Source organism: Nothoprocta perdicaria, unplaced genomic scaffold (assembly GCF_003342845.1).
Source record: "Nothoprocta perdicaria isolate Ctin4 unplaced genomic scaffold, notPer1 scaffold_0, whole genome shotgun sequence".
Taxonomy (NCBI): Eukaryota; Metazoa; Chordata; class Aves; order Tinamiformes; family Tinamidae; genus Nothoprocta; species Nothoprocta perdicaria.
The window spans coordinates 1,305,104-1,320,009 of NW_020454092.1; the positions used below are offsets into that span (position 1 = coordinate 1,305,104).

General features: G+C 36.0%; 1 protein-coding gene across 3 annotated transcripts in view; it reads right to left on the reverse strand.

Moving 5' to 3' along the window:
• The window catches only part of MYO3B (myosin IIIB), a 173,407-nt gene that overhangs the window by 114,000 nt on the left and 44,501 nt on the right, over positions 1 to 14,906 (reverse strand). For all 3 annotated transcript variants that reach the window (XM_026046103.1, XM_026046238.1, XM_026046167.1), the window contains one exon: positions 4,212 to 4,277. In XM_026046103.1, the coding sequence (XP_025901888.1) occupies positions 4,212 to 4,277 (66 nt within the window). The remainder of the gene's footprint in view (positions 1 to 4,211; positions 4,278 to 14,906) is intronic.

The following is a 14,906-nucleotide window of genomic DNA, read 5'->3' on the forward strand; positions in this document are numbered from 1 at the left end:
CTTAAAGAAGGGAGTAAAGAAACTTTGTCTCATCAGGTGATTCTTTCACATTGCTATTCCTCGCTTGCTATTCCTACCATTGCTAATGCTTCCCAGATAGGCTTCCTGTCATTCCACCAGGAACACCCATCCTTCTTACCACATTGTCCACAGTGCTGTTGTCTTTATAAACAAATGGCAATAAACTCTATGAGCCAAGGGAACAGTCACTGTCTATTACTAATATTAAGGTCCTTGACACTGTACTTTACTGAGTGAAAGATCCTGATATTATGAGATATTTTAAAACTAACATGATTTTTTAAAGGTCAAGGTCTTCAAATTTGGATGGCAATTTCTTACAGCCACAGCTATTAATAGCTGCATTTTTTTATTACAACTGCTTATTAGGAAGGTGATAGTAATTATATCCACTATATATATCCACTTAGGTAAAAAAGCACGTGCAACACTCAAAAGTGATTAAGATTCTATCAAGTTACTGTTTCTAGTTCACCTGTAGAGAGATTTTCAATGTTTACAGCAATGAAAAAAAATGGGAAAAGTTACAGATTTGATGCAAACTTGCAAGTTTGTGTTTAAATACGGGTACAATAATTTAAGTTTATGAAGTCTGAAAATTAAATTTGCACTGTGTTTACAATCTGTTATTGCTAAAACAAAAGACACATTATGATGATAAATGACCACAAACCCTGTAACTTCCAATTTTCACTTTACTACTTCCTGAATTTCTTAATTCTTTAATTCCCTCTAGTTCAGGAAAGACTAATTAATTCAAAGAACCATAACAACCAGTCATTGGTTAAATAAATTTAAAAGGAAAATGTCTTTCCCGGGAGAGACCATTGCTCATTTTAATTAAAATTAACATTTTGTGATGTAATGTAAATAAAGGTTATTGTATCCTTTTGCTCCAACAACATATTAACTTTTTAACCACCTACAGAGATAATTCATGGTTTAAATTGCCAAGGAAATTATTTTCATCATACAAACTAATTTTAGTGAACTAGGCTATTTATTCACTTTTAATGTGTATCCTCTATTATTTTATGAAGAAATTCTGAAACACTGAATGTGTAAAATGCTAGTAGACACATTTTTTTGTCTTAAGAGACTGTACAAAGACATCTGTTGTAGCTATCAAAGATAAGTTTAGCTGCATAAGCGTTCACAGCCAAAGCAGGGAGTGATCTCTCCAAATCCAGTATTTTTTTTGAACAGAGAACATAGGTAAAATAACATTTTTTAGGAGCCACTTTCCAACAACTAATGCAGTTGCTTACACAGCTTTATAGGAAAGTAAACATTATCAATATGTACATCAAAAACAAACAGAAAACTGTCTCTTATATTGTAAGCATACCAGCCAGGTTCTTCATGTGTAGTAGTAAACATACACAAACACACATGGAATTTTACTGACCTACTTAAAAATAGGTGTGTGCAGTGTATATTTCAGTACATACCTACCACAAAAGAGGACTTCTGCCAGAGGCGGTGTGGCTGAAGTTACATTTTCACAACAAAATACCTAGTTCAGATTAGCCATCTTATTCTAAAAGTCTTTTGGAGGACAACACATTACAGTCTTCGTGTCAAAGCAAAGTCAACAGCACTTTGAATAGAAAGATAAATTTATCAAGCTAAGAACTGTTTTGATCCTCTCTCCATATGGATTTTGTAAATACGTATCTGACTTAATTATGCTGCTCCAAAACCATACCTTTTTGGGCAATGAATTAAAAGAAAAAATATAGAGATTACTTTTGAAAAAATACATATGTTTTTTGTTTTAACAGTTTAAAGTTATGTAAGAAGGTGCATTGAAATTTCCAACTCAGACTGGAAAATCACTATGATTGAACTGTTTACTAAAAATGCTTAATAAGACAGTAAAAAGCATTTTGGCAATTAAACACATAAAAAAATGGGGAAGAAAAGCTGCACTGACCAGCTTTGGAAATCGTGGCATAGATTAAATTAATGTGTCAACAGAAGCCAAGTCAACAGTGCGCTCCGCCAGTGCTGCCTACTGCTGCTTTGTGAGGACACAGGTCTGGCCCACAACTTGAACCAGATAAGCTTGTTATGCAAATGCAGTTAGCCATCAGGAAGGAGGTAGATAATGAAATTACTCCAGGGCTAACCACTCATCACAAGGGTGACAGAAACATCAGGCAAGGTCCGAACATATGGATAAATGGCAGTATGGAATTTATACAATCACTGCTTTTAATTTATCATAACTAAGCTGTCACAAGGCAGATATCAACAAATGCATAACTAATGCATATAAATGAGTCAATTATCAGTAATGGCTAAAAGGTTTGCAGTTGTCTCATGCCGTGTTTCATTATTTCCTTATTTTTTCCTGGAAAATTCACAAATGTTAATTTAAACCTCCATATAAATATTTCATAACCTTAGCACCATAAATTGAGTTCACATGCACAAGATGGAACAATGTCACACAATCCTTTTCCAGCATTTTCTTACAAGCAGCTACAAAAGAGGTGAATTTATTGCAATTGTTGCATTGCTTTGTGTTAAGAGACTACCTATAAGTATACTCCTTACTTCATTGCATACGTAACCATAAAAATGAAAAACAATATTTGAGAACCTGCAGATGTTGCTGGTGGGAGGAAGTATTTAAGTAAATGTAATTAAAAATCAATTTGACTACAAATATGTAATTCGAAGATATCAAAAACCCAAAGGACAAGATTAAAATCAAGTACAGCTTCAAAATACTAGTCTGACTTCTTTTATGAACAGCGCATGCTGGGCTAAAGGAACATTAAGGAATATTAAACTTTTTTTGTATTGTTCTCAAGCTCAGCAAGGACTTCTAAAATAAAGATATCAAGATAAAACCTGAATGATAATGCAGAAGCACAATGTTTCTGAGAAAGGAATTTAATCTCCATGTTTACCAGCTGTTCTGACTCTTTAAAGCATGAGTGGAAGATAACCCACCAGTGATAGTGTTCCCCAACACTGTCCATAAATATAAAAAAAAAAAAAAAAAAAAAAAGGCTTTCTCTATAATAGACTGGAATTTATTCACCACTCACCAGCTTCTAGAATCAATCACTGATTCTGATATAGATTATAATTTACACTTGTTTAAACAAGAAAATGGAGAAATAGGTCGTTCTTAAAAAAGGACATATTTCCACTGTATACATTTCAGTAATGAGAGTAACAACCTTCATCTGTAGGCTAACTGTACCGGCTGCCTTACCTTATGGCCTGGTTAAAAATTAGTGCAGCAAATCTTTTTTTTCCCCAGAAATTTATAGAAATTGTATTAGCCTTTTTATTTCTAACTTCTCATGAAATCTAAAGATGCTACACAATCAACTGAAAAAGAATGAGATTCAAGCAGGGATACTCTGGGATACTCTCCATAACTATAGTTACGGAACAGATTCAAAATGGACTTTTCCAGAGTTTCAAATAATGTTCACAAGGCAATACTGAAAAATGGTGTTCAAGGCATTTCATAATTCAAAATATGTAAACTTCAAAGAGTTATGATAATATTATCCCCGGGATTACACAGTTTAGGTCACAATGAAATCCTAATGAACCCTAGAAATCACTCATAAAATTTGCTGAAGTTTTTTGATATAATACTAATAATCAATAATTTTTGACTAATAGGAGAAAAAGGAGAGAGGAGAGAAAAGGACATAGTTTAATTCAATGATGGTCACATCCACAAAGTCTATTGCATTTTGAAAATATACTGCACTTTGGTACAATTCAATTGGTTGGATATATTACATATTATATAAGAGTAAAGTAAGGTAGAAAAATACAACTATTTTTTCCTCTTCTTTTAAACTGTTATTTGAAATTCACAAGCAGTCATTTCCAGTAAGATGTTTTTCCTGTGACATGAAACTTCACTGCAAAGTCATCAAGCAAATCAGGTATATTAATAAACCTGCCCTGGGTCCATCAAAAGCCAAGAAGCTGATCAACTAAGGAGCTCAGAGAAGCTGTGAAGCAAATTACACGAAAAGATCAAACTGTGCAATATTGATTTCAGAAACTGAAGAACAGTTTAGAACTATGAAAATAAAATTGAGATCAAAATCTCCTGTATAAACAACAACTCCTTTAAACAAATTCTGCTTTCAGTCAGTCACACATAGTACATACTGAATAATCTGTTTTAAAGGAAAAAAACTCACTGTGAAATGAAATGGTTGAATCCTCTGCACCATTTTTCAGGATGTAGCAAAGTAGGAGGAGGATTTCTGAAAACAAGAACAAAAAAGCTTGGAGGGGTTTCAATGTTAATGTTTACTGGCACGTTCTTATAGTCAGTCAACAAACATGAAAGTGGTTGCACAGAGGAGAAAATAACGATGCAGAAAGTAATGTCTAAAGAGTTCATATCCTTCAGGGGCCTGTTGGGTTTTTCTTGCTGCTGTTTTCTTAAGTGACAATTTTGCCCTCTTCCTGAGTTCCTCCTCCTGTTTCAATGCCTCTCAAGTTGGCAGTCAGTACAGCACACACGGTGCTTCCCAGCATTTCCCTGTCAACTCAGCCTGACTCAAGATCAGCTGAGTGGAAGACCCACCTAGTCATTACACCCTCTTAACTGGTGACTCTAGACCACTGACTGCGACCATGACTTTTGTGAGCATGGATATCTTCACAAGAAGAACTACCACACTGTCAACAATCTATGGGCTCTTCAGTCAGAATTTCAGGCCTTTTTTAGCCTAGATGACCTAAAGATGTTAAGATTCTGCAGTTTAAACTGAGAACTACATAAACTACTGAAAATTGATGTTATTTTTAAAATTTCATTTAATAATTATTCATTGTTTATTAAATTCACCCATTCCACAACAAGACACTACTCAGAAACATCTCATAAAACAAAAGGCAAACAGTATGAATGCAGTGTAAATTAGTGATAAATTGCTTAATATTCTCTAATTTTTCCATGTATATTAATTCAAAGAGTAGTCCCATTCAAACAATTATCACCCTCAAAAATCAAAACAGTTTAAAATGCCTATTTGTAATAGATGAGACACTTTTGTTCATCTATATTCAAAACAAAGGCAGTCATCTAATTTCATTGCAGGTTGTCATGTTTTCTGAAATATGCTATTACTTTTCTCTTTTGTCATAAAAGATTGAGGAAGTGCAATTTTCTTCACAAAGTGAAAAAAAATCTAGAATGTTTGAGATGAGCACAGTTGTCAAAGACATCATTAGGAGAAAACAGCATGGGTTATTTTCAGCAGTAGTAATGGTTCAGCCCTGCCTTCCATTTACCAGGTCCATATCTTCATGCACATCACAGAATCTGCGGCTGTGCATGAGAATACAAAATACAAAATACAAAATACATTCATGAACTTTGCAAACAGCTTTGAGAGACTCCTAACTGGGGGCAGTATCAGGTATTATTTTAGTCTTTATTTTGCACAAATGCTTCTCCATCAGATAATCTGTGTTTTGATGGTAGTAGATTTTACTGCACTGCCTGGAAGTACAGGGTATTTTTTTTTCAGAATGATAGCAGTACCTACTCAATACTTGCAGAGAATTTTTGAATTTCACTGCAAACCAATTTGCTTTTTTCAAAGCTCACTTGCTATTCATGAAATAAGTAGTTTTGTCTTTAGTATTTGTAAAGTTATCGAAATCTTTCCATGGTGGTAACAACAGTGCTTTAAAGAAACTGTATTATTTGGAGGCACTATTAATATTAATCCCACAGAGAACTTAATGGAAGAGAAGTACAACTTTTATCATTCACAGATGCTGTGATGAAAACAGGTGGGACTTCATGATGCCTGGACAGAAGAGCAGAGCAGACGTCACGCTGAAAATGTATTTAGTTATTTGTGAGTTAAGGGCTAACAGCGTAAGGCCCCTTTCTAACCCCACAGAACACAATGCTCCCAACAAAGCACTGAACTGCTAAGCTCTCCCTGACAGCTATTGGCAACTCTTTTAGAAGTGGCTGTGTATGCTATGTAGCACATCACCAAGTACAGACACATACACTCAATCAAGGAACTTGCACCTCTGTAGATGTTCTCTTGAGCTTGATACTTTGGTATTTTTTGATGAAAGATGCTATCTATTGCAAGCACCTTCTAATTTGTGTTAGTAAGATGCTTTTTGCATTAAATCACGGAACTGCCAATATAGTAAAATATCTATATAGCACACTGGCATCCTTTGATGAAAGATGTTACTGATGTTACCCTAAATACGAAGTGTTATTATCCCATATGTATGATTTTACTCCTTACTTTCCCAAGAATTAACACTTAGCCCACTGCACCGTATGCCTATCCGGATGATATGAACTGAAATGATAATGAAAAATTCCTAAGATCTCATCCATCTCAAGTTTGGAACTGCACGTTCTTCATATTCCATAGTGCAAAAATTAGTTAAATCACTTGTTTTTGTAGTGAAATTCATTTTTCTTGTCTTGTTTCAACATTATGCTTCTCCATTTAGCTTGTACCAGGTGATTCTCTGGAAAAGGGAGCTTTGCATCAGTAAGGACTGGAGGATTCGGTCTGGGCAAGAGCACCCATGCAAAACACAGTGCTCCTTGGAACACGAGATCATTAGCAAGGAAGAACTGCTGCTCACTTTTCAATGTTTCATGTAGAGCTATGCCCTAGCAATATTTTAATCTATTGAGCTTCATGTGTTCTCTTTCACCCTGCCTCCAAAGTCACAGCTGGCAAAATCAAATGGGTCATTTTACCACAATAAGGCCAATGATGCAGTTCAGTGAGCACCATTTGTCCTTTACATTATGCCATGAGCCTAATTACAGATTGCAGGTAATAGATTTTTATAGGCCAAAGGAAAGTAAGTCCTTTCATCTTAAGAATATCCCTTAAAAAACTAAAAACACTGAAAACACACTTTTTTTTTCTAATATTCCAACAAATTTAGTCACATCTTTTGTAAAGATAAATCAAGACATAGCCTCCAAAGACCAGACTGTATCATCAGCCTACCACACTGTTTCTAATAGAGGAATTAGCAGATGAATACCCAACACCTGCCACCATGATCAGGCTCTGGCAATCACAACCAGGTACATGCACATTGTGAACTTTTTTTTTTTTTTGAGCAGTTTAAAGCAAAGTAACCAGCCACAACAGTTACGTTGAGACTTGCCTAGGTTTATACAGAGCCAGATTTTATGTGAAATAAACCATAAATACCTACTTCCTAAGGCTAAGTCAAACAGCCACAGAAAAAGCTGCAGGTTAACCATGTGTAATAATGAGATTGCATTGCAAAAGGATACATAAAACATATGGTTTACATAAAAATTGCTTAATATTCGTCTTGTATTTACACCTGACAAATTCTCATGCACGTTTCAAGCACTGTCCCTGCAAAGCATCAGCAGCCTGAGCAACCCTAGAAACTGACCCCAAGTTCTCAGTGGGGCTCATCGGGCTTCCTCGTGTCCTCCCTTTGCAATCCATTCCTATCAGCTCAGAACTGCAGCTCTGTTCCCTTCCACACAGTGTCTGGTATTGTCTATGCAAGTTTTAGCCATTCAGAGCACTTAGGAGAGTACACCTCTTAGGAGCTATTAGTACCAACAGACCTAAATTCTAATTTACTCACCCTTCACGAACCTTACCAATACACAAGGACCTCAAGCCCTGCACACTGCAAGAGGGAAGGGAAAGTCAAAGTGAAATATTCCTGCCAAATCCAGTCTCCAGCTGCCCTCTCCCTGGCAACTGATTCACTTGTGAATCGTTCAGCCTTTTCCACTCCTCCTCCCTTTTCTCTGCAGGGACTACTGTCCCTCTTGTAAATATCTAGTTCAAAACTGGCAACACAAAACTCAAATATCAAAGATGCTCACAAGAAATGTGAAACTGCCTCAATCTTAACAAGGTTATGCTGCTTTAAACCAAGATCAAAACCTAGTCTGGGAAAAGAATCAGTTAAGAGGAAGCAAGACATAAGTCATTACTGCATCACTGCTGAAAGAGAAATATTCTTTATCTTTTAGTTACAAAGTTATCATATATTTCCCCCATCGTTGGAATGGACAGTCTACATTTATCATAGTATACACACAGTGCAAAAAACTAGGGCTGACTCCAATCATAAGGTCTTAACTGTTAGAAAGATTCTAAAGGAAAAATGCAGTTAAAAAAATGGGGGGGGAGGGGGGTAGAGGAGGGGATGCATGGGTAAAACAGGGCACTAATTCAAAAAATACAAACTGGGCATCCATTTGCTTCTACAAAGTCACACATGCTTCACTTTGCTTATGATTTTATATGACTATTCATTTATTTTAATGCTACTAAATAGGTAAATTAGCAGATTAAAATGAAATCCTGACCTAGCTGTAAAACCAATAAAAATCCAAAAAAGCATAAAGCATCAACTGCTTCTTTAACACACATTTAATTAAGATTTATTCACAAGTCTCTGGCCTGGAATATTTCATCAGCCAGCATAATAATGAGAAAAAAAAATCAATGCTAATATATAGTCAGTTCCAGAAATATGCACAAATCCTCTTTTCATTTTCCAAACTCACATTATGCATTGCCAAAAGTAAAGCACTTCAGGAAGAATAAAAAGAGGCTGTCAAAAGAAACCTCCTTCTTACAAACACCTTGTGTTTTAGAATGATATGTGGAAAAAATAAAAGATCCCTTTAAAGTAGTGAGCATGGATATAAATCATGTGTAATACCTTAAAGTATCCTCAAGGTCAAATAATAACGTTCAGAAAATACATTAAAAATTATTTCAGTTGTATTTTGGGGGTTTTGTTTTGTTTTTTTAGTTGATGTAGACTGAAAGAAAATATGTGCCAAAGTACTGCAAGCTGTTCTATTTGGGAACATCTGGATTATCTTCACTTTTTCCCCTCAAACACTACAATTCACAGGCCACTGGTTTCAGTCTTACTTGGCAGCGCTAAGGTTTCATTAGGCTTTTTCAGTACCTGAAGATGCATCATTTATTTCTGTCACTTACTTTCCAGTTTCAGTTTATGGCTTCATTGAGATAGAAACAAGTATTTTACTTCACAAATACCTTTGAATGAAGGTGAACACACACAGTTTTGCTTTCCAGTGGTCAAGCTTCAAAAGAAAGATTTAGTATAATCCAATTATTCTTTTATTCATAAAACTTTCAAAGAGTTAAGGAGTTATCTGCTCCCTTAACAGCATTTAAATGAATTAAAAATTAACAGCAGTAATTGAAGTAGAGCAAGTAATAGTAGAGATTTTTATTTTACATCAGTTCACATCTTTACTGCAATGTAGTATTTTGCTTTTCTATTAAAACCATGACTCTGTGAATTTGCAAACCAAGAGAATGTTCACTGCCAGAGAAAAATGGGACAGTAATAATTCTGTGCCTGACTGAAATACATATGGTGTTATCTAGACACTGCACTTCTGCAGTTAGAATACTGAAGCAGTGCCATTGCAGTGCATATTCTTTGTAGAATTCTATCTGAAATTAAAATACATTAGGATATGAAAATGACAATCCTAGAGATAAACTCCTCAGAGCAAGTCCTCCTGGCCTGTACGTGTCCCAGCCCCAGTGCCCGCAGCAGCAATAGGCGTGGAGTCGGCCACCTGCCTCAACACGCTGCCCAGCAGCGCAGAGACCCTCTTGGGAAGCTGACTAAAGTTGAGTGAGTGACAGGAAAACTAACAGGAATGTAACAAGTCATCCTCTAAGAGCAGGAAGATTAATAACAGCAATTTTAGATAATTTAGAGTGCTGCACAAAACCTGCCTAGGTCTGCAGTGCTCCTGCTGAGGGCTGTGCTCCCCTGGGACACCCCGACACACGAGGTAAGGCCCTCTCAGCATCATGATCAGCCTGCCCAAAAGCTGTGCCCTGCCCTGGGCACATGATGTAACACAGGCTCCCTCTTATATTCCACCAGGCTGAGACACGCTTTCCAGGGCCCTCTTTTCCCACCAAGAGTCCAGTATTTTCACCATTCTTTTTCCAGGCACAAGGGGATTTGTTCCACAGATCACAGAACAGCTGAGTTTGGACGGCACCTCCAGAGATCATGTACTCTAACTGCGAGGTCAGCTAGAACAGGTTGCTTGCGGGAACACAGTAACTTACTATTCGTATCATCACATAAGCCAAACATCCTTTCCCTCTCCCTTCCAAAAGCATGGCAAAAATGTGATTACAGTCAATCAATTCATTTCTGCTTTGCCAGAGAAATATTTCTGCCCATTTAGAGAAGCAAAAAGAAAAAAAAAATGGAAGGGGGAAGCTTGGACGCAGCTTCCTTCCACAGGAAAACCTTTCAGGCAAAGCATTCGCATTCCAGAGGCATCATTTAGTACATCTGGCAGTAACTCTGGTTAGTCTACATTGAAAATGTGTAGACTGAAAGAAGTTTCATCCAGAAACGTCACACTAAACCCCTTTTTCCAAGTACCAAAGAAAAAAACTAATTCTTGACCAAGTAAACATTCTTATAAGGCTGCTGATAAAAAATCCTGTTATTTCAATCTGTATAAGGCATTATTAGGATAGTGTCTCATATTTTTTCTATCTCATTATTTTATTTTAAAACTGCAACATCTCAGCTTCTCAGAGGATATAGTAATCTATTTCAATATTTTCCTAAGCTTTGCTTTTTAACTGTTAAGAAGAGACTTTGCAGATACAGAAAAAAAAATGTGCATTTATATTGCCAGTCACCAGCTTTGGGACAGAGTTTGGTCGCTATGCAGAAAAATACAGCATGGACTGGAGGTTGTTGCAGAGGAACAGAATCCTCCTCTTTGCCATGTTCTTTAGCAAAGACTGTACAAAGTGGGGATTTTATGTCATTGGATGGTCAAAATTCTGTCAGATCGTCCTCACTATCAGGCTAACCCACACCAAAAGGTGCCAGTCCCCCCACACACTGAAACAAGTCATCCCTTGGAGTGCTTTCCATAGCCAGAAAGGGTCTGTGCTTGTCTTACACTCATCAGGCCATCTTGACGGATTTCTGAAAGTCATTTTGCCAAGATAGTAAAATCAGCATCAGAAATCTGAGATCCTTCATCTTTTTCTTGAAAACTGATGACTAATTTGCAATAGTTTGCAAATACCAAATTAAACTCAGTAGCCAGAATCTGAGATCCTTCATCTTTTTCTTGAAAACTGATGACTAATTTGCAATAGTTTGCAAATACCAAATTAAACTCAGTAGCCAGACTTGTAATCTGTTGATAGTAAATTGACAGCAACATATTTATGTCCAGAAAGATTATATTTGACATGACTCTCATGATTAACACAAGCAAAAGACATTTGGTATTTCAAAAAAGTAGTTAATGCAAGAATAGTAAAGCAGAGTTAACAGGAAACTACAAGAGGAAGAAACAAGAATGTTAAAAACCATCAAGGATATGGTAAAATAAAAGTAAAACCAGCCTGACCAGCCTGGGGGTTATTTGTGTTTCTGATTTCAGGGACCAAACATACAGCCAGAAGAACCATCCTGGCAAGGCAGTTTCAGTTAAGTACTAAATGAGAACTCGGAGATAACATTTTCTGTTCTGCCTAGCTCTGCCAGTAAACTGCTATGAAATACTGGGCAATTATTTTGCTACTTGTGCTGCTGCCTCTCCTCCATTCCTTTGTCTGATCAATTTAGCTCTTACTTCCAACATGAAAAGACACTTTTTTATCCCAAGATTTCACACAATGAAACCTCTTCTTAGTTGATGTGCTTCTGAAATACAAATAAACATAACAGCAAACCTATAAAATAAACTTATTAATACATGCTTGATATAACTGGTACAAAACACGGAATTCAATTACTGGGGTTGACAGAAACAAGTGCCTAGAATCTGCACTTTCAACAGGAAACATGGATTACTCTTGATTCATACTTCTTCATGACTCAAATTTTCCTCAAACTCTTTAGTCTGGTGCACAGCATTGTAACAACACTGTCCACAGCGACAAAAATTACTCTGACAAAGCAGTCTAGTTCTGAAATACTTACAAAAGAAATTAATTAATGAAGGACAATTATTAAGAGTAGTATAATGAAATTCCTGAAGTAACAGGCTGAGTGTATACTGGACTAAATGATGAAGAATAAAGAAATATATGAAGTGTTTAAGAATACCTTTAAAAAAAAAGAAAAGAAATGAACTTTTAAGGTAATCTGCCTTCTGAGCTTGATAATGATGTGAAGTGGAATTTAATCCTCTCTTTCCTATTTTTTTTCAAAAAAACAGACTAAAAATCATTAAAAAGAAAAGTTTCTTAATGGTTTTGCATAGGAATCCTAGATTTCAGAGTGAAAAGTATTAAACACAATACAATACATGTATATAATTTATTCCTTAGAAAGACCACTTCAAGTCACAACTTTAAATAAACCTCCTCTCTTAGACAGAACTCAGTAACATAGAAGGCTATAAAACAGTTTCCCAATAAGCCTGTAAGAGGCGATTTAAAACTCACTTATCTTCTTAAACAACTGCAGGCAGTGGAAAACAATATGGGGGAAATACTGACTCAAAGGAACTAGGGAGTTTGGGAATGGATAAAGTCAGCTATAGTAAATTTAAGAGAGAAAATTAAGGAGGGGAAGGTGAAATTTAACAAGTAATTAGTGTTATAATACTAGTTCAAAAAAAAAAAAAAACCCTACAAAACAATGTTAAAAAATGAAACTCCCAAATTCTTGTCATAAAACTTGTGAAAAAATAAGATATTCTCTCAAACAATAGGCACCTTCACTTCACATTTTGAGGGAACTGCGAAGGACAAGAGTGAGAAAGAAGACAGTGACACAAGTTATTTGGTTGTAAACCTAGTTCTAAGGCTAGACTAGATCATTACCACCACCTGTAATTTGATTTATTTCATACCAAGCTATACCCCAAATATTTTTTGCATTACATCCAGCAGACTCTGGCTGATGTGGACAAACATACTTAATGGCAGATTCACGACACAAGCAAAGAAAAGCCATCAGAATATGTGCCTATGTTAAATTGATCTTCTCCAAAACAAAACATGTAGTATTTCCTCTTTAAATTTTCTAAATAGAAGCTTCAGTCACTAGCCCCTCAATCATTCTTTTGCCCAGTAAAACACCAATCTCAAATACCTTCTATCTCTGTAAAAGACTATGATCAAGCTCCCTTTAACTTTCTCTTGGATAAAGTGCAAAAATATTGTCAAGCTTTTTCAATAGTCAAAACTATTTTTTTTTCTCAAAAAAAAAAAAAATACAGTTCTCCTAGAAAATGTGTTTTTGATCACCTCAGTTGAATTTCTATATCTATTTTCTCAGCTATTTTTAAACCTTTTCTATGAGTCTTCCTCAATCATTCAATGCCTAATTTTTTCAAAGGGCTACTATCAACACCAGACAAGTTGATTCAAAAATTGTATCATTAAGACTGGATGCAAGTGAAGTAACCTGTGTATTCCTTGAATCCCCTGGTGCCCGTGCACAGCTGAGGGGAACCTTTTCCTTCTCTGCCCAGAGTGGCCTGGAAGGGACCGCAGCAGGTCTGTAGTCCAACCTCCTGCTCAAAGCAGGGTCACCTATGAGTTCAGAGCAGGTTGCTTCGGGCTGCATCCCATCAGTGGGAATTCATTTGCAGTTAATTACCAGCAAAGATCCTGAAGCCAATTCAAACAACATTACTGAACCTTTGCCAGTTTAGCATCCAATAGTTTACTCTGACCACATTTGTGTGTTTCTAGGTGAAATTTAGCTTCCCAACGCAGAATGCAGCATTTGCCGTCTTGCACAGGAATTCTTGACCCTACCAGTGACAAAAATTTGCATCTCCTGAAAGGATTCTAGTGAAAAGGTGCAACAAAAGTACAAGCTATATGTGCTGGAGTTTTAATTATCCTGAAAATCCACTTATTAACTCCCTGAACATGGCAGTTACCAATATTTAGAACCAATATCTATAGCAATAAATTTTTCTTTAAAATTTTTGAGTTCTAACTTTGATTACACCTGTGATAGGAAAGAAATACAAGACACTAATTTTTAATGGTAAACGTATAGATATGCCCCGTGCATTATTATGCACTAATCACACATAATGATTACATAGAATAGAATTTTAACATTAATGAAACTGATAACTACAGCAAGCAAATTAATATCTTTTCAAGCCAAGGCTCTTTTTCACCAAATATGTTTGCAAATAGTGTGATTACTTGTTACTGCATATTTCTAAAAATTACTTCAGAGGTCACGACACTCAGGCATTTATGGATTATTTATTATGAAAATAAAACAACCTGTGCACATTCATTATAATCTTAAAGATAACTGCAATGTTGTTAGAATGTGACTAGTATCAAAAAAGCTTGGTTTTCACTTTCTCTTGTTTTTATCAGTGCCTAAATTAATCTTTACAAATGTGAACGTCAATGTTCTGAGAGAAAAGATCTGCTTTTTGATTACATTTCACAAAGGTTTTGGCAGTATGAAATGGCATCTGACTCCCTCAAGATATAATATATGTGAAGGGATGATCTTTTTTAGGCAAAATTCTAATTTAATTTTCTTGGCTCAACTCATTACAAATGATGTGGACTACTGAACCACAGTAGCCATAGCCTATGAAGTATGTTTTGGAAACCCACACAGCTTACAGTTTAAAACACAGATTCTCTTCTTTGGGCCTGCATTCGGTACAAGAACAGAACTGTATTATGTTCCTTAACATCAACTTGTAACTTGCTTCTGCAAGGCACAAGTATAGAAAGTGGCCTCCACATCGATTGCCCTGCAAAATCATAAGCTGCCTGCACATTAATCCACTAGAACACAAGCATGCATTTTATGTGTGCGGCAACTTACCAGTAAAT